Genomic DNA, 27148 nt, shown 5'->3' with positions numbered 1-27148 from the left:
AAAGACCCTCACATTTTGACATAATTGAACCCACAAAGCTTGAATTGCTACTTGGAAGTTTCATGTTTAAACTATGCTTGGAATGTCTGATAGGAACACGCATTTATTTTTAGGCAAAAAAAAAAAAACGTTTCTCAAGCTAACCCTGTGGCCCTAGAGCAGGCCGTATTTGGCAAGGATTGCTGTGTGCTTGTTTATTGAAGAGGCCCAGAACTTTCTCAAGTCCAAGGTAGCTGCTCAGAGAGCTCAGTATGCTATATTCCTTTTCTGGGTATTTTTTTTTTTTTTTTTCCCTTGGTTCTGATGATTGAACCCAGGATGCTTTACCCACTGAGTTAAATTCCCAGTCCTTTTCCCTTTTGTATTTTTATTTTGACACAGGGTCTCGCTAAGTTGCTGAGGCTAGCCTCAAACTTGAGTGCCTCCTGCCTCAGCCTCCCAAGCCACTGGATTACAGGCATAAGTCTTCTATTTTTATGGTCAAAACATGTTCCCTTTGAATTTCTGAGCAGCAGGAGCTAAGGGTCACAAGCCATTAACCAATCATCTCTAAATTGGTTCACAGTTCTCAATTGACTGAATTCTCTTTCATAGGATGTTCCTTGTCACTGAGTTATGAAAGTTACAAAGGGAAAGAAAAAAATAAGTTTCAAAACATGGCCAATAAGGCCCTCCCCTAACTGGCCCAGGCACTTCCTCTCATCCCACTGGTGGAGATGGTGCTGGGCGACTAAAGCCAACATCCCTGAAAAAGACATCTTGATACAGGCCTTTCTGTTTTATAGAAAGTCAAATTCTACCACAGTCTTGGCAGCATGGTTCAAATGATCCAAAAAAAAAAAAAAAAAAAAGTAACTGCCTCATAATCCTGGTGATGTTTACCGTCTGGATACCTTCCAGGACTTGAAAATCTGAATCCTGACCAACCAGCAAACAGTCTGTAAGAGGGTCGATTCATCAGACTGCCCTTGAGCCAGCCTGGCAAGTCACTGCTCCCAGACATTTTGAATTCTAAGCTGAGTTTACTTCATAGGCCAGAACAGGAAGATCATACACGTCTTAAAGCAAAACAAGAAACAACGAAGAAAAATTGGCCCTTCCAAATGCAAGTCAGGTCCAGTAACAGCCCAAGAAGCACTCTGTGAAAACATCTACTAGCTACATCAGACTTTCGGTTTAATGGAAAGTCACTCATTTTCTTAAAGGAAAGAAGCCGGGGCTGGGTGGGGTGGGTTGGGGGGTGGATATAACAGGGAGAAAAAAAGTTTATTTATTCTCAGAGTTGGGAGGATGTGGGTTTTTTAACAAAAGTTATTTGCACTTGGGATTTGCTGGGAACTTTAGTTCTTTTTAATTTGTCAGTGTTTGTGAAAGCAGGCAAAAGACGCAGACACATTTTGCCCTGCTATTAAGAAGTCACATAGCTGAGATTCCAACTCTAAATGCCTAGAGAAAAAGCACGTGGGCCATGGGCCAGCCACAAAGCCATCAGCTGCTTCAAAAGCACACCCCTCACCAAAAAAGCGGATGGGTCCAACCCCTCCCCAGAGAACAAGGCCTCTCAGCCTGGCAAGGCCACTGTGCTTAGGGGCATTTACATCTGAGGTCACTTCGCTGCAACTTTTTTCTGCCCAGGGACCCAAAACTACATCATCAGTGCTGTCGCTGAGTATGGTGGCACTCCCCAAATAATAAGCAGGCGACTTGGTTTTCTTTTGCTTTCTTTTTTTTTTGGTACGGGAGATTGAATGCAGAGGTACCTCACCACTGAGCTGCATCCCCAGTCCTTTACAGTTTCTGAGAACCTCACGAAGTTGCTGGGATCATGGTGTGCGCCAATGCATGCGGTGCCACTGTGTTTTCATGGTGATAGCAGCTAAACACCTGTTACTCACTCCCAGACTGAGACAGATCCCCAAGCACTTACGTGTTAACCTTCACAGCACACATACCAAGGCCCTGATGACACTGACTGAAGTTCGCTTCCAGCACTGCCTTTGGCCCTCAGTGACAGAAGGTCTGCCATTCTGATAACGCAAGCTGTGGACCCGCAATTCCCCTTATTGTGACATCCCCTCAAGCAACATCCCCGTGTGGCGGGATGCTGAATCACTTGCAAGCTTCCTCCCATGATGTTTCTCCTAACCTCAGATTGGCCTCTTCCACCATCAAACCCGAATGTGTGTGTGTGAGAGAGAGAGACACACACAGAGAGAGAGAGAGAGAGAGAGAGAGAGAGAGAGAGAGAGAGAGAGAGAGAGAATTGCATCTATTTCACTTCCTGCTGTGCCCTCCTTCTGGATGGCTGCTAATTAAGACATTCTTAGAACTGGATCAGTCGTTACTACTCAGGAGGTAAGACACAGAAACTCTGTATCTTGAGCTTTTTGAGATTAGAAAACCAAATGTGCTCCCTTCGGGCTCAGAGGTTTGCTGTCCTCCATCCACTGTGGCTTCCACCCGCTCTCAGGGCCATAGGGGAAGGAAGAGGAGATGAAAAGAAAACCCACTAGAAAGCCAGCGAAAGGCATTGTCAGGCCCACACCTTTGGGGGAAAACTTTTAAAAGCATAAGACAAACCACAATGTCGTCTTTATTCCTGCCCAAAGCAGAAGACACAAATGCTACTGTACTGCTGGTGCCCCGCGTCCCATGCAGTCACACAGCACCCTCGCCATATTTCCCAGGATGACTTCACTGTGTTCTGCAAAGCGGCTTCCAGCAACTTCTGCCCCGTGTCATGGTTCCACTGGAAGACAAAGGATCCGTTCTGCTCTCGTATTTGGAAGACAAACATTTAAATAAGCCTTTCTTCACTCGGCAGGAGCAGGTGGGCAGCAGTTTCGCTCTATTCACGGGAATAGTCAACCTAAGGAGTACGTAAGACCACGAACACGGGAGCCTTAGAAAGGAGAAGCCGAGTGAGGGGCAAGTGACCGGCCCCCAGGGCTTGTATTTACAATGAGGCCTACTTTCTTTAAAGAAAAGACCCCAAAAGCCTAACATTGGAAAGCAAAGATGAGTCAAGTATCGCTGATCACAGGCAGTAGGTTCAAGTCTGGGATGGTGGGATGAGGCGCAAAGCAAGGGGTGTGGATTCCTGGGAGCGTCCTGCCCTGCCTACTCCAGAAACTTTTCCAGGGTCAAGAGAGATAAAGTTTTGTTGTTGTTGCTTTTTCCCAAATGCTGCATGTGCTCATGGAGATTGTTTAGGACTATCCACACCCTACATTAAATCCTGACTCACACTGAGGATGCTATCCCTCTGGATTCACTAGTAACCTGAGGTCTGGGCTGGGTGTAGCACCACACACACAGAAATAAACTGAGGATATCAGAGAGAACGTGTTTGCTACTGGTAGGTTTGCTACTGGTGTGTGTGCTACTTCAGCACCTCACCAACACCTGCCAATCTCTCTCTCTCTCTTTTTTTGTACCAGAGATCAAACCTGGGGCACTTTACCACTGAGCCACATCCCTAGCTCTTTTTTTTTTTTTTTTTTTTTTCGGTGCTGGGGATCAAACCCAGGGCTTTGTCCTTGCAAGGCAAGCACTCTACTGACTGAGCTATCTCCTCAGCCCCGCCAGCTCTTTTTAAATATTTCATTTAGACAGGGTCTCACTGAGTTACTTTGGGTCTCCCTAAATTGCTGAGGCTGGCTTTAAACTCGAGATCCTCCTGCACACTGCGATTAGAGTTGTGCACCACCACACCTAATCCAATCTCCCTTTTTAACAAACGGAGCAGGCCTTAGGCCAGAGTCTTCAGCAGGAATAGCACTGAGCTAGAATTTAACAACACTGTTTTGTCTCCATGTGTTTATTTTTGCAGTTTTCTTCTAATTATGGCCAGGGAAGCTGGCTTTTCCCTCTTACCCATGACTGACCCTCATATCAACTTTTCCTTTTAAAACCTAAGTTTAAACATTCAAATTGACTTAAAAAGTATTAAGCATGTAAAAGTAAAAGTATGTTTAAAAAAAAAAATCACACCCCAAATTAGAAAGCACAGGGATAAACGCAGGGAGAATGCTCTGGTTGGGTAACTTGTTCCTTCTGTGTCTCTATGTCTGTCTGTCTGTCTCAATCTCTCTCTCTCTCTCTCTCTCTCTCTCTCTCTCTCTCTCTCTCTCTCTCTCTCTGCAGAGGCTCATCCCAGCAAGGCAGGAGCCAGCACAGCAACAGGTGGCAAATAGCAAATCCCAAGTAAATTCAATCCACTGGCTTTTAGATAACACTTCAATAAATCACATCTAAGAAAAAAGGCGCTGGCCTCTTCCACAGTGAATGCCGCTTACAATAAATGGAAGGCAACCAAGTTACACCTACCAGTTCTTAAAGTCTTTCCATGGACATTCCTAGCTGATGCCTCTGCTGTTTACAGGGAAAACGGGGAGGGGGAGGGAACACGAAAGAACACCACCAAAAAAGGCACAAGACCAAGACCAACGTCTTGGGGATTTTTATAATCCCGGGGAGACTGCTACTTGGATAAAACTTCCCAAACACTGATGTAAGGACACTCTTGCCTGTTAAATATATGCCAAGATCTCACTTTCTGGAAAAGTCGGGTCCTCCCCCTTCCAGCCAGCTGGCTTATCCACCCCTCCCCCATAAGATCACTCTTCAAACTGAGGCTGAATTTAAAATTGTTCTGTTCCCCTTGGATTCACTGAACCTTACACTCCTCCATACCTGAAATACAGCCTAAAATGTAACTCATCAACCTTCTCCAAGAAAAGTGATCCTTCTGCTACTTTCAGAAACTTTATAACAAATCCTGGCAGACCCCACTGCAACACTGTGAAACTAAGTTTCCTTGTAACTCTTCTTTGATCTTTCAAAGTTTAAACCATCCTAAAGGAGACTAATCTTGAGCTCTCAAACTACGCACAGAATAAAGACCTCTTTTACACCTTCCATAGCCGATGGTATTTCTATCTGCTAGTGGGAGTAGACTTCCGACTCCCCTTTAATGGGCCAGTGTTTTAGATCCCCCAGCCACTGAATCACCAGGTTGCTATCACTTGCCTCCTATTTCCATGAAAAAAGAAATAGAGAGGAAAACTCCTAAACAAGGTAACCCAAGCGCTGCTGTAAACTAAATACATAAAGAAAGGGAACAGAAGGAAACTGAGGGCGGGAGCTGAATGTGACTGCTGAGAACATGGCCATCACTGTGAGGAGAACAGGCTACAGCTGGGGAAAGACTGGTCAAGAATATACCAAATGCCAGAGAAGAGATCAACATGTTGATATTTTGGCTGTTCAGAAAACTTGAATGAGCAAGTGGCACCAAGCAAACAGCTGTTCACTTAATGTGGTTTTTTTTTTTTTTTTTTTTTTGGTTTTTCTCCCCTGCAGCATCCAGGGAACCATTTGTTTTAAAAAGCAATCCAAAGAACTGGTCAAAGGCTTGTGCAACCCCAGGACACATAAATCAGTACAGTGAACACCGACGGTGGCATCTGCACAACCTCCAGCCCCTCCGGCCTTCCCAGATCAATTGTCTCCTGGCCCCACTCTCCTGGCTATCATCGCTGGACGGCACTGCCAGGCAACCTGCGCTGCACGCTGGGGCACTGCTGGAGAAGGGCACTGTCTGGCCCAATCCGCCCTGACCGGCTTGTGTTCTGGCGGAGCTCCCGCCCCTCCAGAAGCTCCCAGGGGCATCCAGGCTCTCCCCTCTCCTTTGCCACCTGACTAAGAGCACCTGTCGGAAGTGCAAGCTACATTTTAACTGACCTCCCTGCCACTGTCTCACCCAGATATAACAGGAAGACCCACCCTTATGTCCTGGGTTGGTTTCCGCCAATGCTTTCACCAGACTCTCCCCACTCCAGGCCAAGCAACTGGCTGCCATTAAATGAAAGCCTGTAGCACCAGTTCCAACCGGAGGGTGAGTCAGCGCCCTGCTGCCCAAGCAGCCTCCCTTTGGTCTTGGAAGCCGGAACCAGGGAGGCCGTTTCTAAAGGCAGAGGGCAATCCTGGGCCCACGCCCTGACCCACCTAGGATCAGGTGAAGTGGCAGGCGCCACTCCACTGGCCACCACAGGATTTCGGCAAGTGACCCTGTGCTCCCAGGCCAGCCTCCCATTACCTACTTCTCTTTAGTCATTAGGAAAATTAGGTTCCAAAGCACATTTTCCAGGAGAGGAGGGGAGGGAGCAGAAGGCTAACAGCTGAGGAGCCCAACCCACCCACCCAGGAGGGCATGTGGAATAAACTTGCCCCCCACCACCCGCACCTTTACAGTCTCATTTCTAGAGACAACTATGTTTGGGTACCTTTTTTTTTAAAGTATGTTATTCAATTTTGACAACTGCTAAGGCCCTGTTAGTCTTAGCCAGATCCTAAGAGGCAAGCAATTAGAGTAATGGAACAAAATAACAGATGGCTACTTAGGGGCCTCTGGCATCAGCCTAAAACAAAAAAGATGAAAAAGACCTACTCGGAGAAAGACAAAACACCATCGGAACTTCCAAATAATTAACTTATACCTAGTACAGCCCAAGCCAAAGGTCAAGGTCTGAACACTAAGGCCCTATAAATAGGGACCTTTCAATGAACACACAAACTTAGCAAGCAAGACCTTTCCTCTTGCTGCAATGATAAGTTTTGGGGTAACTGTCAAGAGATCTCACCCCTCCATGAGAGTAGGAATTGGTAAGGCTACTCAGGCCCCTTTAGAAATTGAGAGAGGGAACTATGCACTGTAATTACTCAAGAATTTACTCCCAGCTACCAGAGAGGCTTAGGCGGGAGGATCATCTGAGCCCAGGAGTTGAGAACAGCCTGGGCAACTCGAGACCCTGGCTCAAAAGAGAAAAATAAATAAATAAACGAATAAGTAAGTAAGAATTTGCTCAAAGACCAGACCAATCCTCCAATCCCCAGGAGAACACTTGAGGTCTTCCCATGTAAAAACTGTTGCATAACCTACTTATTAAATAATGCCTTGATTAGTATTTAGAGGAACAAAACTATGAACTTCCCTAGGTATGTTATAAAGCCATTTGAAAAGTGACTCAGAGAAAGGCTTACGAATGGAAATGTGGTGTGCAAGTCCCGTTCTGCTTTAAAACACGGATGAGTGTTTTAAAATATTTAATGTCTTGGTTATAGGTGCCCGAGAAGTCAGGGAGAGGGAGACGCGCATACCCTCAGACATGGGCCAATCCCTGCTTCTGCTGTTCTGGACAGACTTTTAGAGTATGTGAGTATTTGTGTACAGGAAACTCACTCCCTCTGTGCCAGTGGCCTGGCCCTGGAGGCAAGAAGGGCAATCTGATGTTCACTAAAGTGACGTTGCAACAGAAAAAGTCCAGCCAGTCGGGCGTACTCCTGTCATCCCAGCGACTCAGGAAGGTGGGGCAGGAGTTATACGTTCGAGACCAGCCTGGGCAACTTTGGGAGACCCAGCCAGTCTGATGCGGGCGGGGAGATTCTCTTAGATGGGAGGGAAAGAACACAAGCTGGTCTACTCCTTCCCCTCACTCTTCCCCCATATTGTAAAGGATCCCGCCCCAGAGTGGGAAAGGGCAGAGGTGAAACAACACTTTCCCCCAACAGAAAGCTAAGTGTGAATCTTTGCTGGAGTGGGTATAAAGCAGGACGTACTAGAACCTGGCCCTTCCTGAGACTCTAAAGCAACTGGTAGTGGTGGACGCCGTGAGCCAGCCTTTCCCTCAATGGTGCTGGCCAGGAGGAAGGCAGTTAGGAAGTAGGAGGAGACAGTGACACACGCAGCAAGGCCCTGGATTCCGGTGAGTCCTGGTTCCCGCCCAGGGTCTGAATGTGCCCAGCCTCACCCTGTGGCCAAGGGAGACTATGACCATGAGCAAGCACACACCCTAACCTCCCAGGAGGGAGTGGAAGGGAGCTAGCAAAGGTAGGCACTGGGAGTGGAAGAAAGAGGGGAGTCCTGCTGTACCACCTGAGGAAAAAGGAGCAAGAGATGGCCTCCTCCCACAAGTGGGACTGAAGACAGACCAGAGACAATCTCAGAAATGACCCTGTGGCTCCCTGGTCCTCTCCCAACTCTCCAAGTGTCTTGGCGACTCCCAACCTTTTTCAACCTGACACTGACCTGGGCAATAAATTATTGTTGAGACTCCAGACTAGAACTCCCCTTTCCCTCAAAAGGCATTTTTATGTCAGCAATCCCACAGAACCACCCTGCTGTAGGTGGGGCAATGGAGGGCACCACCCCCACCAAGCTGCTGCCACCCTCCACCCCCATTATGACAAATGAGGACATTCACGCTGACGTTGGTAATTTAGGCAAGGTTATGCCAGGCCCCACCTCAGGCTGCCCTGGAACAGCTGCTCCTCCACCCTTGCCCTCCAGACCAGCTGCCCGGGCTGTCCCAGAGTGCCAGCTCACACCTGCAAGGGGCTTCCAGTCACTCCCAGTCTGCCCCATGGTCCTGAAAAATTCCCCCGAAACATACTAGACCCTGGCCCTTACTGAGAACCTAAGGACCTCAGAGTCCTCTCCCTAAGTCCCAACTCCATGCAATCCACCTCTGGGGAGTCTCCGAAGGGACTCATTATATCCCTTCTCATTTTCGAGACGGAACTGCCTGAGAGATAAAGGGTCTCACCCAAGGCCAAAGACACAATCAGTAACAAACCTGGAAAGAAAAGCAGACCTCCAGACCACAGTAAACACTTCTAAATCCAAGCACCTCTGCCCTCTTCCCACGCCACCCGGCTGAGCAGCCCCCTCCCCACGCCCGCCCGCTCAGCTCGCTTCTTTCTTTAGCTCTTCCTGCTCTCAAACCTCTTATGTCACTTACAGCTCCCCCTCTCAGCCACGCTGATCACCCACCCCCAACACACCAACACCTTCCCGGGCTCCTGCTCTACTTCTGACCACCCTTTCACTACTGTGGGTCCCCCCTAAGTTGTTTCCGCACCCCAAAAATACTATGGGATTCCTTTACCTGTCCTTCCCCATCACAAAAGACACAATCTGGGGACACTCTCACCTCTTCTCCCCCAGGCTGTCCCCCATTCCTTTCTCAGTTTCTCCATCACACATTCCCTAAGGAGACTTTCATTTTCCTAAACTAACCTCCCTCCCACCAGCCGCCATTCCAGCTCACAGTCCCTCCCAACGCCTTCACCTTGCCCAGACCGCATCACCCCAGGCTCCTCCAACCCTGGGTCAAGCTTTCCAGCCTCCTATCAATGTTCCAGAAACCTCCTGTGCCCCCCTTGGCTTTCCCTTCCAGTTGTCTCCTCTTCCCTTTGGAATGGGGCACATCGAATAAATCTCACCCCCTTCAAAAATGTCTTATTCACAAGCCCCTAACTCCTCCCCTCAGCACCCCACTCTTCAGACCCCTAGTCCCACCAGACCTCCTGAGCACCCCTACACCCTCACACCCTAAGTCCGTGTCTTTTCATACCTTTCGTCCCTAGCCTTCTACTCCTTCCATCGCCCCAGACTTCCGAATCCTCCCCCAACTCTAAAGACCTCACAATCCCTTTCTGGATCCCCCCACTCTATCTTCGACTTCCTGGTTCTCGGTGTCCTGTAGAACTCCCCCACCCTACAGCTCCCCCAATTCCAATCTTCAGACTTTCCGTGCTCCCAATAATCCCCTCCATACTGGGGCTCCCGGGTCCTACATGCTAGCCTGGCCCACGCATTCTCTTCCCAGGCCCCGTTTCTCCCCTTGGCCCTCCTAATCCATTCTGCGACCCTGCAGTCCTGCCTCGGATCCCAATTCCATTTCAGCTTCCCCAGTCATCGCCTCGGTTCCAATTCCCCGCCCAGCCGCTCCGATTCTTCACTAGGCTTCCTGATTCCTTTTTGCAGATTCCCATATTCCCTACCCCGGAGCCAATTTTTGCAGATTCCCAATTCCTTCCTCAAGCTTTGCGATTCCTCTTTGGGACCCCAAAGCCCTTCCCGGGCCCGCCAATTCCTTTTCCGCATCCCCAATTCCCACCCGAGACCCTCCAATTTCCTTTCAGGACCTCCAATCCCCTTCCCATCCCCCCCAGGAAGACCCCCTCCAGCCCGTCCGGCCCGAGGGCCGCGCACCTTGCGCTGCTGTTTCTCCCAGGCCGGGTCCAACAGCAGGTCTCGGTCCCAGTCGTCCTCCTGGGCCATGTAGTCGCCCATGCCACCCCCGCCGCCAGCACCATTGCCCCCGCTGCTGGGGCCGTACTGGTACGACTGGTTCGCCGCGTGGTAGTCCACCATTCCGCCGCCTCTTGCTCGCCCACCAGCCGGTCCGCTCCCGCCTCAGCTCCCGCCCCTATGCTGGAGCCTCCGCCGCTGCTGCTGCTTCAGCTGCTTCAGCCCGCCCTCCGCCCGCGCAGGCGCACTGCCCGCCGCGCCTGCGTACCGAGCCGCCGCCGCCGCCCTCCCGCGCGCGCGCACCTGACGAACGAATACCACCCACCCGGAGCTCGGCGCCTGCGCAGTCCACCTGCTCGCTCAACTCATGGACGTGGACGCGCACGTCGCTCGCGTTGTGGGCGGGGCCAGATCATGAATGATTCATGGCTTCTTCACCGCTCGGGCTTAGAATGTACTCCTATTCAGCAACGCCAAGCGCAACAAGTATTTATCGAACGCCTACTGTGTGCCAGACCGCGTTTTATGCCTTGGCACTAAAGACAGACGAAATGTTAAGGAACGTTTCTGTTGCCGGGCGTGGTGGAGCTCTCCCGTAAAGCCAGCGACTCCGCAGACTGAGGCAGGAGGATCGCGAGTTCAGAGCAGCCTCAGCAACTGGGCGAGGCCCTAAGCGACTTAGTGAGACCCTGTCTCACTAAAAATAATAGGGGCTGGGGATGTGGCTCAACGGTTAAGAGCCCTGGGTTCAATTCCCAGTAACAAAAACAAAAAAAAATTTTTTTAAGGTGATGGTGCAGTGCTGGGGATATAGATCAGTGGTAGAGCACTTGCCTAGCATGTGCGAGGCACTGTCAATCCCAGTACCAAAAGAAAAAAAAGTAGTATATTCCAACATTATAGAGAAAAGTCAAGCATAAACTGAATGTAAATAAAGTTCTCAGGATAGCCTTCATGGTGGACATTTGTCTGTTTTGCTTTGTCAAGGTACTGGGGATTTAATACTGGGCACTTAAATGCTGAGTTACATCCCCAGTTCAATTTTCATTTTATATTGAGGCAGGGGTCTAACTAAATTGCCCAGACTGACCTCAAACTTGTGAGTCATCCTGCCCCAGCCTTCTGATTTGCTGGAATTACAGCACCACCACACTTAGCAAAGGAAGACATTTGGACAAAGGACCTGACAGATTTTCACAATGGATGTAGGAATGGACCTAGAAGTTAGATTAGGTTGGAATTGGTGCCAGCAGAGTGGGAAGGGGGAAGATTTTTTAGACTTCGCTACCTTCGTTATTCATTCAACAAACAATTATTGAGCACCTACTGTGTGCCACATACACATAGTAGTGCTTGGGCTCTGATCATATAGTGGTGAGCATGATATGCCTGGTCAGTTCTGAAGTGGCTACCATTGTGGTGGGGAGGGCAACAATAAATAAGCCAACAAATACAGATAAATGATATTGCCACAATAACAGGCATCTCAAATATAAATAGTGCACACCTGTAATCCCAGAGACTCAGGAAGCTGAGGCAGGATGATTACAAATTCAAGGCCAGCCTGGGCAACTTAGCAAGATCCTGTCTCTAAGTAAATAAATAAATATTTTAAAATAAAAATGAAAAAGAGCTGGGGATGTAGTTCCGTGGTAAAGCACCACCGGATTCAATCCCCGTTGCTGGGAAAAAAAAAAAAAATTGTCCCCTGAGCTAAACTGATCTGCTCCCAAAACCAGATGGTCCTACAGTCTTCAGTTAATGGCATCTCCATTCTTCCAGCTACTCAGCAAAAGCCTGACAGTCATCCTTCACTCTCCTGTCTCACCTGCAGACAGTTCTTCAGGAAATGTTATCATTCCATTTTCAAAGTACACGCAGAACCCATCCTTCGCCCTGCCCGCCATGGACCTGTGCTGGTGCTGTCCACCCTCACCCGTCTTCCGTTGGACCTCTGCAGCAGCCTCCTCCCTGCACCCCAGGCCTCATCCTCACATGCTCTTTCCTGCGAGGGACCAAGTGATGCCCAGAGCTCCTAAGTCAGATCATGTCCCTCCTCCTTTGTTCAGAACCCACACCCAGAGGAAAAGCAAAAATCAAGGAAAGGAGAGAAAGATGCAGAAGGAGCCAGCCCTGCCCTGGCCTGGCCCAGTTCAAAGTCCTGGGACTTCGGTCAGACCTAGAAGGTCTTCCATGTCCAGGTCCCCAGAGCTCCTAGCTCACCTTTCTCTCTCTCCCGAGCTTGCTGTTCTTCCACGCTCAGCCTCAAAGCCTTTGTACTTTGTGACACGTTGTTACCACTGCCTGACACACTTTCCCCAGATTCTGGATATCCATGGCTCATGGCGTCCTCTCCTGCGGGTCTCTGCAGAATTGTTACCTCCTCAGCCAGTGCCGGGTGTGTGGAACCCAGTGGTAGAGTACTTGTCTAGTGCGTCCTAGCATGAGGTTCAACCCTCCCTGCACCTTTGTCTACAGTACTTCACCTTCTAACACACAACCTGATGTCTTCCTGCATTGTATCTCTTTCCTCCCCAAGGATATCAGCCCAGGAGGGATGGGGGTCTTGGTTTTGGTCACTGCTGTATCTGTCCCTGAAGCAGCATCTGGCAGAGTAGGAGCTCTGAATGAATGGGCTTAAAGCATGGTGAAGAATTTGATGTTTAAAAATAATTTTTTAGATGTTGATGGAACTTTATTCATTTATTTATATGTGGTGCTAAGAATCAAACCCAGTGCCTCACACATGCTAGGCAAGTGCTCTACCACTGAGCCACCACCCCAACCCCTGATTTTTTTTTTTTTTTTTAAGTGGGGCTGGGAACAGAATCCAGGGCCTCTCACGTGACAGGTAAGTGCTCCATCAGTGAGCTAGACCCTTACCCCAGAATTTTATTCTACATGCAATGGGAAGGTGAGCTTTTAGTAGATGGCTGAGATTTTATTCAGCTGTTCATGGGGCCCTCTGGCTGCATAAAGGGCAGAGTGGAGAAGCTCAGCCCAGCAAGGGGGCTGTTGTAATGATCAGGATGGAGCTGGACAGGACAGGACTAGGGCCAGAGGGCACCGCCACAGAGGGAGGCATGGAAGGACTTGGAGAGTAAAGCTTATGGTACTGCCATAAATTTGGCTTTGTTGGGAGAACCAAGGTGCTCCTAGGTTTGGCACCTGAGCAACAGGGAACCATGCAAAAAAATCGTGAACTTTATTGAAGTGGGAAGGAACTGAGGGGAATGGTTGTCAGGAAGGTTAAGTATTTGAGTTAGACTACAATAAGCACTATGAACTGAGCGTGGTGGTGCACGCCTGTAATCCCAGCAACTCAGGATGCTGAGGTAGGAGGATTACAAGTTTGAGGCCAGCCTCAGCAATTTAATGAGACCCTAGGCAACTTAGCAAGATCCTATCTCAAAATAAAAAATAAAAAGAACTAGGGATGTAGCTTAGTAGTAAAGTGCCCAATTTCAATTTCCAGTATCAACAAACACTGTGTGAAAGGAGTGGCTTCTGTCCAAGTCCAGCTACTTGGGGATAGGGATTCGGAGGGAATAGGAGCTTCAAGGATCCTGTCCCCTGTCCCACAGGCATGTGAAGGGCACCAACAGTAAGTAGTCCCAATAGCAGCTTGTTTTCCCAGGGAATGCAGCACCAGGTCGAAGCCCCCAGGCCTTTCTGGCATTTCCCAAGCTGGGTTAGGGCAGGGCAGCCTCCACCTGCCTGGCTTGAAGAACCCAGGACTCTTGCACTGTCTGATCTTGGTGGGGAAGGCAGGGGAGGGGTGTCCCTCGGGTGCAGAGCCAGCCCCTCCCTACCTGCTCGCGGTGGATATTGAGAACACCTCCAGACCAAAGGGCTCAGAGCTGGAGCAGATGACCCTAGCCAGTGAGGTTTGGATGAAAGCCTACCTTGACCTCCAGCCTTGAGGCCACACCCTGGCAGCCATCTGTGGACAATGCAGTGATAATAGCTGCCATGTCTAAGGGTCCCAGGGCAGCAGGGTACGGGGCCCAAGGGGGCAGGAAGGGGCCAGAGGGCTTTAGTTCTCCATTCCTACACCGAGACTTCAGTCAGAGCCGCTGCTGTATCCCGCATCCCACTGCTGTTTGTTTTTCGGGTGCTGGGGACCAAACCCGGGGCCTCCTACGTGCTAAGCCTGCAGTGTGGTTACTGCAATGCCAGGGTTGAACCCACGGTACTCTACCGCTGAGCTACAGCCCCAGCCCTTTTCAAGGCAGTCTCTTAAAATTGCCCGGGCTGGCCTTGACCTTGCAATCCTGCTGTAGCTTCCCAGCCTGCTGGGGTTAGAGGAGTACTGCAAGGTCCAGCCTCTATCCCACTGGTAAAGACACTGGGAAGCAGAGTAGAGAGGGCTGTGTCCCCGCAGGGTGGGAACAAGAATGCCTACTGGAATGTAAGCGGTGGCTGTGGAAGCATCTAGAACAGCAGCGAGGAGCCAGGCATAGGAGCAACCACCAGAACGCGTTTATCACTCATAACCTGAAGTCTTCGGAGGCATTAATTCACAACTTGAGAAGGGGTACAATCATGACTCCCCAGCCATAAAACCGAGGCCCAGAGAGGTGAACTAACATGCCCAAATGCCACCAGCCTGGAGTGTGAGCCCAGGCAATCTTTAGCTACTCTCAGCTGCTCAAAAGATGGCCCTGGAGTGAAAGCAGGCAAGACACATCTTCCAAAGATCATTTCTTTATTTTGGGTACCAGAGATTAAACGCAGGGGCACTCACCCACTCAGCCACACCCTGGCCCCATTTTATATTTTGTTTAGAGACAGGGCCTCACCATTGCTGAGGCTGGCTTTGAACTCAAGATCCTCCTGTCTCAGCCTCCCAAGCCACTGGGATGACAGACATGTGCCACGTCACCAGCAAGGCCCTCCATTCTTCTCCCCTAGCAGAGTGGTCATGGCCAGTTTTGCATGTTGTCTTCTACATGATGGCACCTGCCAAGTGGGCATCTGTTCATTGTCCTCACCAAGGGTGCCTTTTGATAATCCACACAGGCCTGTGGGTGCGCAGTACATCTGTCCTTTTACCCCCTCCCGGTCCACGTGCTGCATAAGCAAACGTCGTTGCGTCCCCAGTCAGGACACTTCCTGGTTCCTGGTGCCTGCACAGGTCTGGAACCCAGGGCAAAGGTGCCTGCCCCACCTCGCTCCCCAGGACAGGGCCCTGGGAGGAATGTGCAGGCCGACAGCCAGGCGCTGGTGCCCAGCTGCCTCTTGGCAGGCGAAGCTCACAAGCAAGATGGCTCCTCCGTCCACACTTAGGATGGAGCACCCGCCCTGGCATTTCAGGCCGTCCACCCCCAGGACAGGCCCAGGTGGCTGGCCACTGCCAGAATGGCTGGAATGCTGTGTGTGGCGGGAATGAAGCCCCCCTGCTAGGGATCAAGGGGCGGAGGCGAGCACTTGGGAGAACGGCTGCCTGCTCGACACCTTGTTCTGGGATGAGGAGGCTGAGGAGGACGCCGCGTCCCCACAGAAGAGCGCTGAGAAGTGTTTGCAACCTTGGTGGAAAACCCTTTGAGCACGAAATGAACAATGGCTCATGTTCTCCAAGACAGACCGCTGGCCGACAGGACCTTCCCCAGCGAGAGCTCCTGGAGTCCTGAGGCCGCAGAAGGGCACATTCTTCCGGATGAGGAAATTAAGGATTAGACAGGCAGGGCACCCGCCAGGGACACGGAGTGAGCCAGGACCTGCGAGACGGAACCTCCCCTGGGCCGCAGGGCTGGGCGCCCAGAGCCCCACGGCCTCCCCTCCTTGCTGACTCACCCGCCCTCCCCACAGAGACCCGACAGGTCAGGAGGGTGGGGTGGGGCCAGGGAGGAAGTCAGGGGGAGAAAATGGAGGTGAGAAGAGAAGAGGAAGACGCATGGTGGGGCGGGGCGGGGCAGGGCAGGCAGGGCAGGGCAGGGCAGAGGCGGCTCCTGGGCTCCCTCTGGAGGGTGAGGCAGCTACAGGAAGCCTACAGGGAAGAGGCACAGCAGGGCTAAGTCAACAAATCTTTATTAAATGTCAGCAGTTACTGGGAGGAGGCCATGATGCTGGACACACCTGTTGAGAAAAGAAAGGCCACTGGAGTCAACTTGGGAACAGAGGGAGGCAACTTCCAGCCACCCACCCTGAGTCACTAATCCTTCAGGGGCAGGTCACAGTCCCCTTCTGGGAGCATGTGGTACCATCGCAAAAGTGGTTTAAAAAAAAAATGAAAACAGGGACTGTGGAGCAAGGAGACCTAGGTTCAAATCCCAGCTCTGACTATTGACAGCTGGTGACCTTGGGCAAGTTACTCAACATCTCTGTTCATCAGTTTCCTTATCTGTAAGAAGTGCCTATCCTATAGGACTATCAGGCTAAATGAAGTGCTTGGAACCATGCCTGCATCAAATAAGTGTTTATAACTGTCTACTACGTGCTCTGCCCAGCACTGCACTGGGCTGTGGCTCCTCACTGCACAGCCTTCTGCCCGAATCCTCAGACTCCAACCGGGGGGTGCATCACCTTCAGCAGTGAGGGTCAGGGGCTGGGGCTGGGGCTCTGGTAGAGCACTTGCCCAGCATATGTGAGGCCCTGGGTTCCATCCTCAGCACTATGTAAACATAAATAAATAAAATAAAGGTATCGTGTCCACCTACAACTAAAAAAATATATTAAAAAAGGAGAGGTGAGGGTCTACAGGCCACAGGTAGAGAGCAGACTGATTAGCAGGTTGGTGTGGAGAAGCCTCACTACCAACTCGCAGGGTGAGAACACCAGAATCACAGCAGGAGCGGGAGGAGGCGGGCCCAGGAGAGCAGTGCCCCTCGCCCCTCGGGTGTTGGTGGTGACAAAGCGGACGCCTCGGGACCTCATGCTGGGCCCTCTGCTGCCTTGCTTCAGGTGCCTGGGTGGGCATCGTGACAGTCAGGACTTGCTTAGTCAAGGACAAGAGGGTCGGTGTGAGGGGCGAACGGCTTAAGGGAGCAAGCCGACAGTGCTTTTCCTGATTATCTTTGCTGTCGTCCTCACTTAAGAAGATGTTTTTGAGTTGTAGACGGACACATTCTTTATTCATGTGGTGCTGAGGATGGAGCCTGGTGCCTCACACATGCTAGGCAAGTGTGCTACCACTGAGCCACATCCTGGCCCTGTTGTCTCCATTTCTTGGATAAGAAAACAGAGGCACAGAGATCAGGTCACCCCAAGTTAGCTACTAAGTGGAGAACCCAGATTCCCACTTAGCTCACCTGACATTAAGTCTGCTGAGGAGGCCCAGGGCCCCAGGAATAAGGGAGCACCAAAGGGGCGTGGAGTCACCTGCAAGGCCCCTCTAGCCCAGGGAAGTCTCTGTGCGCTGTGGGACAGGACACAGGGCCTGCAAGCGCCAAGGGGACAGCAGCATCACATGGCTGCTTCTTCCGGGTGGGTGGCCCCAGGCAAGTCAGTGGAATGTGGCAGACGCAAGTTCCCAGCCCAAACAAGAACAGCTGCATTTGGGTCCTCTGGGCCCTGTTCCTGGTCTCCGTCAAAGGACGCCCCAGCCTAAGGCTGAGCCCCGGGCCGGCACTCACTGTCGAAGTCGATCTTCTCCACGATGTTCTTGGGCTTGATGCTCTCCTCCTGGCTGCAGATGAAGACCTGCCCCGCCTCGTCGGCGCTCCAGCCGTATTTGCTCATCCACACCTTCAGCTGACTGTCTGCCCGGAGCAGGGACAGCACAGGTGTGAGCCAGGCGGACCCCACAGTTAACACGGGCCCGGGGTCAAGGGGGCCAAGGCACCAGGTCGGGGTACCCTCCTTGCCTGGCAGGTCTCGGCATGTCCTGCCTGGCCAGCAGTAGCAGCCAGGTGGGTCTCCCTGAGGCCACCTGCCCTTTTGTGGCTCATTCCCCACAGCGGCCAGAGGGCGCCCGCAGCCCTCGCCTCCTTCCCACTGCGAGGCGTCTGTCATCACTTCTTTCATGTCTGGCTCCTTTCTCCCCATGCAAGTCCTGGTTCTTAATAGAAGTAGTATATTTTGCCACAGCATAGATGAAATGGTTGCAAAATTATATAATTATTACTAACAATAAGACTTTTTGGTCCTGGGAAAATACGCCAGTAGGGAAAGGCACAGTGTACTCTCCATGACATAGGAGGCTCAGGCAAGAGGATCACAAGTTTGAAGGTCAGCCTCTTCAATGCAGTGAGTCCATCTCATAATAAAAGAGGGCTGGTGTAGCTCAGTGGTAGAGTTGTTCTGGGTTAAACTCCCAGTACCATAAAAAGAGAAAATACACCAGTATAGGTCCTGCTACAGTGAGGTCTGATCATGTGAAATGATTTTCTGTGCAATGTTATTGTTTTGATAGATTCACCTCATCCTCCTTATATTAAATTCCCAGGCATGTTTCATATCTTTCTTCTTTGGGGGCATAGTTAAAAGAAGACAGGGATTTGCTGTGTTGCCCAGGCTGGCCCCAGCAATCCTACCTGGGACTACAGATGCACACTATCATACCCCAATTTTAATTTTACTCTTAAATATGCAAAAACATCTACTGGATGCATAGCGTGTATAAAATGTCCAGTAAAAATTAGCTCCCACTGGAAAACAACACGCACACAACCCAGAGCAAAGGTAGAAACTTGACAAGAAGATCCTCCCAAGACCCACCCGCCTTCCCCCTCCCCTCCCAGGTGTAACCATCCCCCTTAGTTTCCTGACTTTCTTTCCTGTGTTTTGGCAAAACTAAGTAAATACACAAACGTTCTTGTCTGCTTTTGGAGGGCTCTTTTGTAAACGTCGATCCATCACTGCCCTCCCTGCTCAGAGGCTTCCCATGGCTGTTTCATTCCAGAACAAGGCGACACTCACTCCTCCCCTCTGCCCACTGCTGCCCGCAGCCCACCCTTGCACCACCTCACCCTGTGTGGCCCAGTGCCCAGGCTGCTGGGCATGTGTGGCAGGTGGGCCCCCGCTCCTGACCCCCCAGGCCACGCTGCCCTCAGGCCGCCCCCTGTGAGCTGGCCTGCTGTCCCCTGCAGCATCAATGGCCACTGGACACGTACATTTGGCCATCGGTTTTGCTCCTCGTGAAAACAAATCTGAACCCTTCTGTTTCGTTCACTGTCACGTGACCAGTGTCTAAACAGCGTCCACACAAAGCTGACACTCCATCAGTCGACACGCAGGGACTGAGTGAGAGGCACAGGGCGTCCCTGAGGAAGGGAACCGCCAACACCGGGCCCTGGCTTCCTCCCTGGGCTGCACCTCCAGTAATGACCCAGAGAGGCTGGGAAGGGTCCCCCTGGGGAGCTGGCTGAAACCCACCACCCCGACCACCCCCAACCTCCAGACTGGCACAGGGACCCGGAGGCCTCACCTGTCAGATCCCCGAGCATCTCGGCCAGTAACCAGCGGTCGATGTGCTGGTACGTGATGCCCACGACATGGCAGATAACTGTGGACACGAGAGAGAATGGTGGCCAGGGCTGCCCCAGGACCCGGCGCCGCTCCCCAGCCCGCTCCGTACAGAGCCCAGGAGTCCCAGGACTTACACTTCCGGACAGAGTCTTCAAAGCCAGTTATACCTTCCAAGAGGTCCATGTTCTCATCCAGGGCTTGCTGGAGGGGAAGATGGCAGCCAGAAAGTCAATGTCACTACCTATACCAGTGACAGTACGTTAGAGCAGCTAAGGTGGCATTTACCTGCACACGAGCCAGCCCTCCACACGTAATGTATGAGGTATTATTTTCCATTTTAGAGATGAGAGACCAAGACTCAGCAGAGAAATGATCTACCGAGAACCAAAGCAGGCAGAAACCACAGCCCCCAGAAGCAGACTCAGATTAGTTAACAACACTCCTAACCTACCCGGCTATAGTCTCAGAAAAAATGCCAACCTCTGGACCAAGGCCCCCGGGGCCCCGCAGGGTCTGCCGCTGGTCTCCAGCCACTCACCCCACCCTCACTGGCTGCTCCTCCCTTCTCAGGTTTTGTGGGGGCTCCTTTTTGCCCCTCCTGTTGGAAGAAGCCCTCAATGAAGAAGTGACATTTGCACAAAAACCTGAAGGAGATGAGAGGGCCAGCTGTGGGGAGGAAAGTTCCAGACAGAACAGCAGTGCAAAGGGCCAGTGAGGTAGGAGGAACACCAGGAGAATGCTTTGTTGGAAGCCAGATGATGAGGGGTTCCAGGGAGTGGGAGCAATCGCCTGCACCAGGGACGCTGGCAGGGCAGGTGAGACAAGGCCCAACGCTGGTCTCCTGGGTCCAGCAGCAGAGGCGTCTGGATCTGACCCGCAGTTCCACGGAGCATGCGTGCACACGGGGGGATGGGGTGTGAGGTCACCGAGTGGGGTCACATGAACAGTGGGCGAAGGAGGCCCAGAGCACAGACAACCTCTCCCAGAGGCAGGGTCACCAACAGTCCTAATTCGCTTACTTGAGACGAGTTTCTTGAGATGGGAGAATTTTCTTTTTTTTTTTTTTTCAGCAGAGAACTGTCTAAAACTTCCATAACCTTGCTCTGGATGGAGCAGGGCAAGGCCTCAAACCGTTTCAACACTGCTCTGGCAAGCGCCATAGGAACGCTCGGGGTCACCACAGACCCAGGCACGCTGGAGGCTTGCTAGGGATTTTCAGTGTTAAAACCAGGAAAGAGCCAGGTGCGGTGATGCCCGCCTGTCATCCCAGTGACCCGGGAGGCTGAGGCAGGAGGGTTACAAATTCCAGGCCAGCCTGGCCAGCTCAGTGAGACCCTGTCTCAAAGTAAAAAATCAAAAGGGTTGGGGATTTGGCTCAGAGGTGACGTGCCCCTGGGTTCAATCCTCAGTACCAAAAAATAAACAAACAAATCAAACCAGGAAGGACTCGGGCAAATGGAGGCAGCTGGGCCCTGTTCCCAGAACGGCCCCGAAGGAGAGCGGGAAGTCTCCCCTGCCGCACAGGCTGGACATTTCCTAAAACGCAGGAAGGGCGAGTTTGGGTTTTGGAGGAGTCAGGAACTGCTGGAGTGGCGAGGGGACAGGGCTCCTGTGTTTCGGAGGAGGGTCGCCTCGGCCACTTCACCGCCAGAACAGCAGCTTACACCATGACACACGAGGTCGGGGTCTGGGGAAACATGAGCCCCACTCTGCTCTTCTGTTTTCTCACCACACAAGAGGCCAGACCATGAGCTGAGGAGGTGTGAAGGGAGGTCCGGGACTCACTCGGGGTCACACGCCCCGGCTCTCTCTGCACCTGGTCATCATTCCAGGCAGCTGCGCAGGGGCAGGCGCACAGTTCCCCGGGAAGGGAGCAGAACCTGAGCAGCCCGAGCAGGCCTGGGGCCTCGGTCAGACCCGGGAATGTCACAGGGGTGGGCCAGGCTGGAGGAAGTGGCCAGTGGGTGGAGACATTTCGATTCAGGGACAATCATCAGTGAGGACAAGTCAAAGGCCCTGGCTCTCACCCTCAGCTCCACGCTGGAGTCTCCTGGGCAACCCCCCGGAATCCTAAGCCTGGACTGGCCCAGGCCACCTCCGCCGGCCCGGTGCCGGCAGCAGCCAGGAGCCAGCATTCCCACCTGGAACCTCCTCGGAGGCTCGGCATGCTGAGAGCTGGCACAGCTAGGACCACAGCCTCTCAGGCAGATGAGCTAGGAGGACAAGAGACCACGGACCTGAGAGGCCAGTGGTCAGCGGATCACTCGGGTGGCTTTTCGAACACCTCAGAATTAGGAGAGTAGTAAGGAGCGGCAGTGAGGACTCGGTTCTTCAAGAAATGAGCAGCGGTCCCCCAGGGGCGGGGACCGACAAAGCAGGCAAGGAGGGAGGTCGGGAGTGCCAGGTCCTGTGGCAGGGGTCGGAGGAGCAGGGAGATGGCTCTGGGAGAGGCAGTGAGGAGCGAGGAGGCCATCTGCACTCCCACTTGGAAGCTGCAGGTGTGGAGGCCAAGCTTGGTGGAGCAGGAAAGAGGGGAGAGCACAAGGGCGGCTGAGGGGCTGGAGGAGTTCTGCTAACAGGGATGACGGCACCAGAAGGCCCAGTGGAAGGACAGGGGAAAGGGACAGGCTCAGGCCAAGCCCTGTGGGTACAGGGGCCACTCTGAGTCCTGGCTCTGTGAAGATAAGCACTGAGCACAGGGTGTATGGCCATGTGGACAAGTAGCAACGCGCACACACTACGTTAGCGTTCTCGTCTGGAGGGCTGACCACCCGCTGCCCGGGACCCTCTTTACCCAGAAGGCCTGGAAGTGGCATGTCTCCAGCAGGTCCCCGAGGTACAAAATCTGCCTGATGGGCCGCTCTTCTTGCTGGCAGAAGGAAGTGTTAAGGAATAAGGCCTCAAAGCCTGCATGACCGAGTCCTGGCCCCTCTCCCCACCACCTTCCTAAGCTAGCCCCTTTGACCAAAGGCTTGGCTCAGAAAAAGAACTGGGAATGGAGGCCATCTTATTGTTCCTGGGGACGTAGGAAGAAAGGGCGCTTACTGAGGCACTACTTGTTGTTTTCCTTTTTGGTACTGGGGATAAACCCAGGGGCACTTCAGCACCGGGCTACAACCCCAGTCCTTTTTACTGGAGACAGGGGTTCACTAAGTTGCTCAGGGCCTCGCTACGTTCCCGAGGCTGGCCTCGAACTTGTGATTTTCATGCCTCAACCTCCCGAGTTGCTGAGATTACAGGCACGAGCCACCCTGCCACCGAAATACTGTTTGTAAGATTCAAAGGTGAGACACAACCCAAGGGTCCAACGGTGAGGACAACACAGTAAACTGTGGCCTGCTACATACCGGAATGGAGACAATGCCAATGGACACATCTTACAGACACCTCGGACACAGCTGGAGAGGAAATTCAATGGGTCATCTCCCACCTCGGCTCAGCAAACAATGAGCAGGCAGGATGAAGGCTGGGCCCAAGGGTCCACCTGCCTTGCCAGGCACAGGTCAGCCATTCTGCTAAGTTCGTCCAGTGATCAGGTGAGAGCTGAAGCTCACCTGGCCCAGCCCTGGTGCAGCCACAGTGAGCCAAGGGTGGGAGAGGGGCTCATTCACCTGCACTCAACACTCCTGCAAGCCCGCTCTGCACCAGGCCCTGAGGACACCGTTCTTCGTGCCCCTCCCAGGCCCTCTTGTCTCTCACCTAGTGGTCCTCTACTCAGCCGGCACTCTCAGGGAAATCTTTCTTTACTTTTTCTTTTTTGATACCAGGGATTAAACTCAGGGGCACTCGACCACTGAGCCCCATCCCCAGGCCTATTTTGTATTTTATTTAGAGACAGGTCTCACCGAGTTGCTTAGCACCTTGCTGTTGCTGAGGCTGGCTTTGAACTCACAATCCTCCTGCCTTAGCCTCCTGCCTCAGCCTCCCAAGCTGCTGAGATTACAGGCATGCAGCACTGTGCCTGGCTCAGGGGAGTCTTTCTAAAGTATAAATCAAACCATAGCACCCTCGGCTGCAAAGCTTGCCATGTGCCCTGGAGTCTGACTGCATTCCACTTAGAAATCTGCATCATGCCTAGGTCACACTGCCTCTGTCTCTAAAAGACAGCAAGGAGCCCTTTGTTCCTTTAGGTCTTCCCACAGTCCGTCCACCAGGATCGCCCTCACCTCCCCACTCACCTACCTTCACGTGTTCCCTCCAGTCAGGGCCACGTGCCTCTGCTGGCTCCACTGACCCCAGCCCCGACTGCTCCAGACTGTCACTGATGGGGGACTGCTGACCTCCTCACTGGACTATGAGTGCTCCACGGGGCCGGGCCCATCTCAGTCACGGCAATGTCCCAGGCCTGCCCAGCAGCTGGGTCTGAACTCAGACCACTTCACCTGCTTTGTGTCCTCCCCTCCCCCCACCCCAGCCTGCAGCCAGAGGATACATGTGCCTGGTCGATCATGCATTTGCACAGGGTGAAGTCCGTGTGGGGTAGGTTGGTGAGGGCCTTCAGCAGGATCTGGGCAGTGACTGTGGTCTGAAAGAAGGCTGGGTTGAACTGGTACCTGAGAAGGGGAACAACGTATATGGCAGTGGGGATACCTCCAGGTCCCCAAATTCACCAAGTGCCAGGCAGGAGGCCACTGCTTCAGTCTGGAGCTTGGGAGTTGGACCTGCCTGGGTTCCAACCCCAACCACGCTTTCTGGCTAACCTCTCTGAGCTCCTCTGCCTGCTCTGGAGAGGGGGAGAGTTAATCCTCACGACCACCCCACAGGGTAGATACCACCATGTGACTCACAAAGAATGAGGCTAGAAGCAAGCTTGACGCAGTGGCAGACACCTATAATCCCAGCAACTCAGGAGGCTGAGGCAGGAGGATCAGAAGTTCAAGGTCAGCCTCAGTAACTTAGTAAAACACTGTCTTGAAATAAAAAATAGAAAGGGCTGGGGATGTATCTCAGTGGAAGAGCACCCTTGGGTTCAATTCCCAGTAGTCAAAAAAATTTAAAAAATAAAATAAGTTAAAAAGCTAGAAGCAGCAGTATGGAGTACTGGTTGAGGCTCTGGCCCCAAGTTCCCTAGGCCAACTTTGCTGCTGACTGGCCTTGGACTGCTTATTTTAATTTCTGCACCTCAGTTTCCTTTCAACAGAGGACAAAACTGAGGGTGCAGCTCAATGGTAGTGTGTGTGCTTAGCATGCCTCAGGCATGGGTTCAGTTCGGAGTACAAAAGTAAAATAAATGAATATCAACCTCACAGGGGTGGCCCAGCATTTGGGCTCATAACCTACACTTTGTAGCACAGTGGCCAACACGTGGCAAGCACTCAGCCAACAGTGACAATCACCAATAACAACCTACACCACCTCACAAATACAAGTGTTCTTTCCATTTTACAGTCAGGAAAGCTAAAGTCATGTTATCTGCCAAAATTACAAGCTAGTAGTTGTCAAAAAAAAAAAAAAAAAAAAAAAAAAAAATTCACTTGAGGGGGGAAGAACCCAAGTGTCCATCAACAGGGAACAGATCATTAGGACAGTCACACAGTGGAACACTACACAACAATGACAATAAACTGCAACAACAACAACAAAAAAGCATGGGTGTCATAAACCCAATGCTTGGTGGAAGCTGCTAGGTGCAAAAGGGATCCTGCTGTATGATTATGGTCCTGTCAAGGTCAAAGCAAGCTGAGCTAAGCTGCTCCAGATGCAGGCATGTGTGGTAAACAACCATGCAAAGCCAGGCCGTGAGACTACAACAATGATTACCAAAGGCAGGGCTTTGGTTGGGGGCAGAGCATATGGACAAAGGGCCTGTGGTGCTTGGCAGGTACCTGGGTATTCATTCATATCTGTCCACCTATGTATTTTTTGATATACTATGTTATATATGTATTTTGTGGCTAATCTTTAACACCCCCTCCCCCAGGTCTCATGTTGCCTAGCTTACTGGTCCTGCACACCAAAGAGAAGCCACAGACTCCAGGCTACCCCAGACACCCCCTGGTAGCCAGCCAAGAGCATGGTGATGGGGACAGGTTAGACACTTACAACTTCAGGACAGCCAGGTTGGCTTCCAGATCATAGGCATTCTCCTTGGCCTGGGTCTCCACATAGCGCTCCAGGGTAGCCAGGTTCTCTGGATTATACCTAGAGGAGAATCAAAATGGGTGAACAATGAGGAAATGGGAGCTGAGGCCAGTTCATTTATGGGGTCAAGGGGACCAGTGTAATTTGTTTCTTCTTCTGTCTTTCTCCTGTGACTCTGGCCGTGGCCACTGGCTCTACCCAAAAAATGAGTCAGCTTTATAATCTCTAATAAAACCTGCCCACGATCCACACCTCTTGCCTGAGCTCTAAACTCCCCTGGAGCCCAGGGTCTTGTCTAGCATGTCTCCCAACCTGTCAGTCAGTCAGTCACTGTTACTTGTGTACATAGCCTTCTGAAATTCTCTGCAACCCACCCCTCTCAAGCTCCCACAATGGTCCCAAACCATCCTCTCCAGCCCAGGTGAGTGCCTTGCGTCCCCACTTGGGCCTCTGTTTCCCCCTGCCTGGCCCTGACCACTCCTGGCTATCAGTGTTTGTTGCCTGTGTCCCCTCTGGAATGAGAACTCAGTTCAGGAAAGCATGACTTGCTGTTATCTTGGTTATCTCCAATTTCTAACATTACTGTGCACTAACACAACGGAGGTCGGTGAACATGTGTTGAATGAATGACATGAGGGGCAGAGAAGAAAAAGATGACAAGGCACTGAGAAACTGAGGAGCTGACAAAGGAAACTGCGGGGGGCTGAAAGGGAAGGACGAGAGAGGGGAAAACTTTGAAGTAATTAGAGATTCGTGCGTGAAAGCCTCTCTTGTCTCTAGGCCTTTCCAGCGCTGTGTCCTTTAACATCTCCTCCAGGATGATCTCCCCACATGCAGAAGAAATTCCACCGAAGGCAAGCCCAGAAACCCGACCACCCTTGCTGTCTCCGAAAATCTCCTTCCCGCCTGGCTACAGCGCTCCCTCCGACCGAGCTCAGACCTGTCGATACCCTTGAGCAACTTGCCCACGTTCGCTCTCATCTGCTCAAACATCGCCATGACTCCGGTCGCCTTCCACAAGCACCGCTGGAGTCGAACACCAACCAACCCAGACCAGCACCCGCGAGGAACGGAAGAGGAAGAGGTCGCGGAAACGGAAACTACGTCGTCGCCCTCTTTCCCTCGCGGGGAAACGAAGAAGGGGAAGGCTCTTCCGGCAGCTGCCACGCTTTCCGGCTGCCACGTGATTTCTTCCCAGAAGGCGTAATTGGCGCGTGCGCACTCGCTGAGCCCGGAGTAGCGGAGAACCAACGGCGTGAGAAAAAGCTTAGTCTACCGCACTGCGCAGGCGCCTGCTCGGATGAGTAGGCGGGGCTAAGCTTTCCTGGGCCGGCGGAACCGGGTCCCGAGCCTGGGACGGATGAGCTCGTGAAATCTTCAGAAAAGAGCCCGAGCTTTAGAGTCGTGCGCGCACGTCGTATTGCGCGCGGCCGTAATCTCACAGAACGTAGTAGCCCTCCATTTGCACCATGGCCAACTCCTTAGGGAAATGCTCTTGAAACTCCTTGCCTCAGGCCTGGGCCCCGGAGGCAGGATCCAGGTCGCAGACCTTTCCAGTTTCAA

General features: G+C 52.1%; 2 protein-coding genes and 1 non-coding gene across 6 annotated transcripts in view; all 3 read right to left on the bottom strand.

Moving 5' to 3' along the window:
* The window catches only part of Actn4 (actinin alpha 4), a 68379-nt gene extending 58058 nt beyond the window's left edge, over positions 1–10321 (bottom strand). For 2 of the 4 annotated variants that reach the window (XM_047527405.1, XM_047527406.1), the window contains exon 1: positions 10058–10321. In XM_047527405.1, coding sequence (XP_047383361.1) covers positions 10058–10219 — 162 coding nt within the window. In that variant the 5' untranslated portion in view covers positions 10220–10321. The remainder of the gene's footprint in view (positions 1–10057) is intronic. The other 2 variants (XM_047527407.1, XM_047527408.1) reach the window with 1 other exon arrangement.
* A 5788-nt stretch (positions 10322–16109) lies between these two features.
* On the bottom strand, positions 16110–26663 carry Eif3k (eukaryotic translation initiation factor 3 subunit K). Its single transcript, XM_047529944.1, has 8 exons — positions 26526–26663; positions 25547–25645; positions 23937–24057; positions 22299–22373; positions 19639–19705; positions 19464–19541; positions 17671–17796; positions 16110–16174 (listed from the first exon to the last, which is right to left on the bottom strand). The coding sequence occupies exons 1-8, from the start codon at positions 26582–26584 to the stop codon at positions 16143–16145; spliced, it is 657 nt and encodes a 218-aa protein (XP_047385900.1). The 5' UTR covers positions 26585–26663; the 3' UTR covers positions 16110–16142.
* On the bottom strand, positions 20580–20712 carry LOC124967698 (small nucleolar RNA SNORA9). Its single transcript, XR_007105614.1, has one exon. It is a non-coding gene; the product is annotated as a small nucleolar RNA SNORA9 (small nucleolar RNA).
* Positions 26664–27148: the final 485 nt, after the last annotated feature.

This window comes from Sciurus carolinensis, chromosome 16 (genome assembly GCF_902686445.1).
Source record: "Sciurus carolinensis chromosome 16, mSciCar1.2, whole genome shotgun sequence".
In the NCBI taxonomy this organism is placed as follows: domain Eukaryota; kingdom Metazoa; phylum Chordata; class Mammalia; order Rodentia; family Sciuridae; genus Sciurus; species Sciurus carolinensis.
The sequence above is the reverse complement of the archived record's forward strand: the minus strand, read 5'-3'. Positions and strand labels throughout refer to the sequence as shown.

Coding starts and splice junctions, on each gene's coding strand:
- Eif3k (XM_047529944.1), bottom strand. CDS start 26,584: ATGGCGATGTTTGAGCAGATGAGAGCGAACGTGGGCAAGTTGCTCAAG. Junction 24,058..25,546: donor AACCTGGCTGTCCTGAAGTT/GTAAGTGTCTAA, acceptor TCCCCTTCTCAG/GTACCAGTTCAACCCAGCCT. Junction 17,797..19,463: donor GATGCTCGGGGATCTGACAG/GTGAGGCCTCCG, acceptor TGCTCCGGGCAG/ACAGTCAGCTGAAGGTGTGG.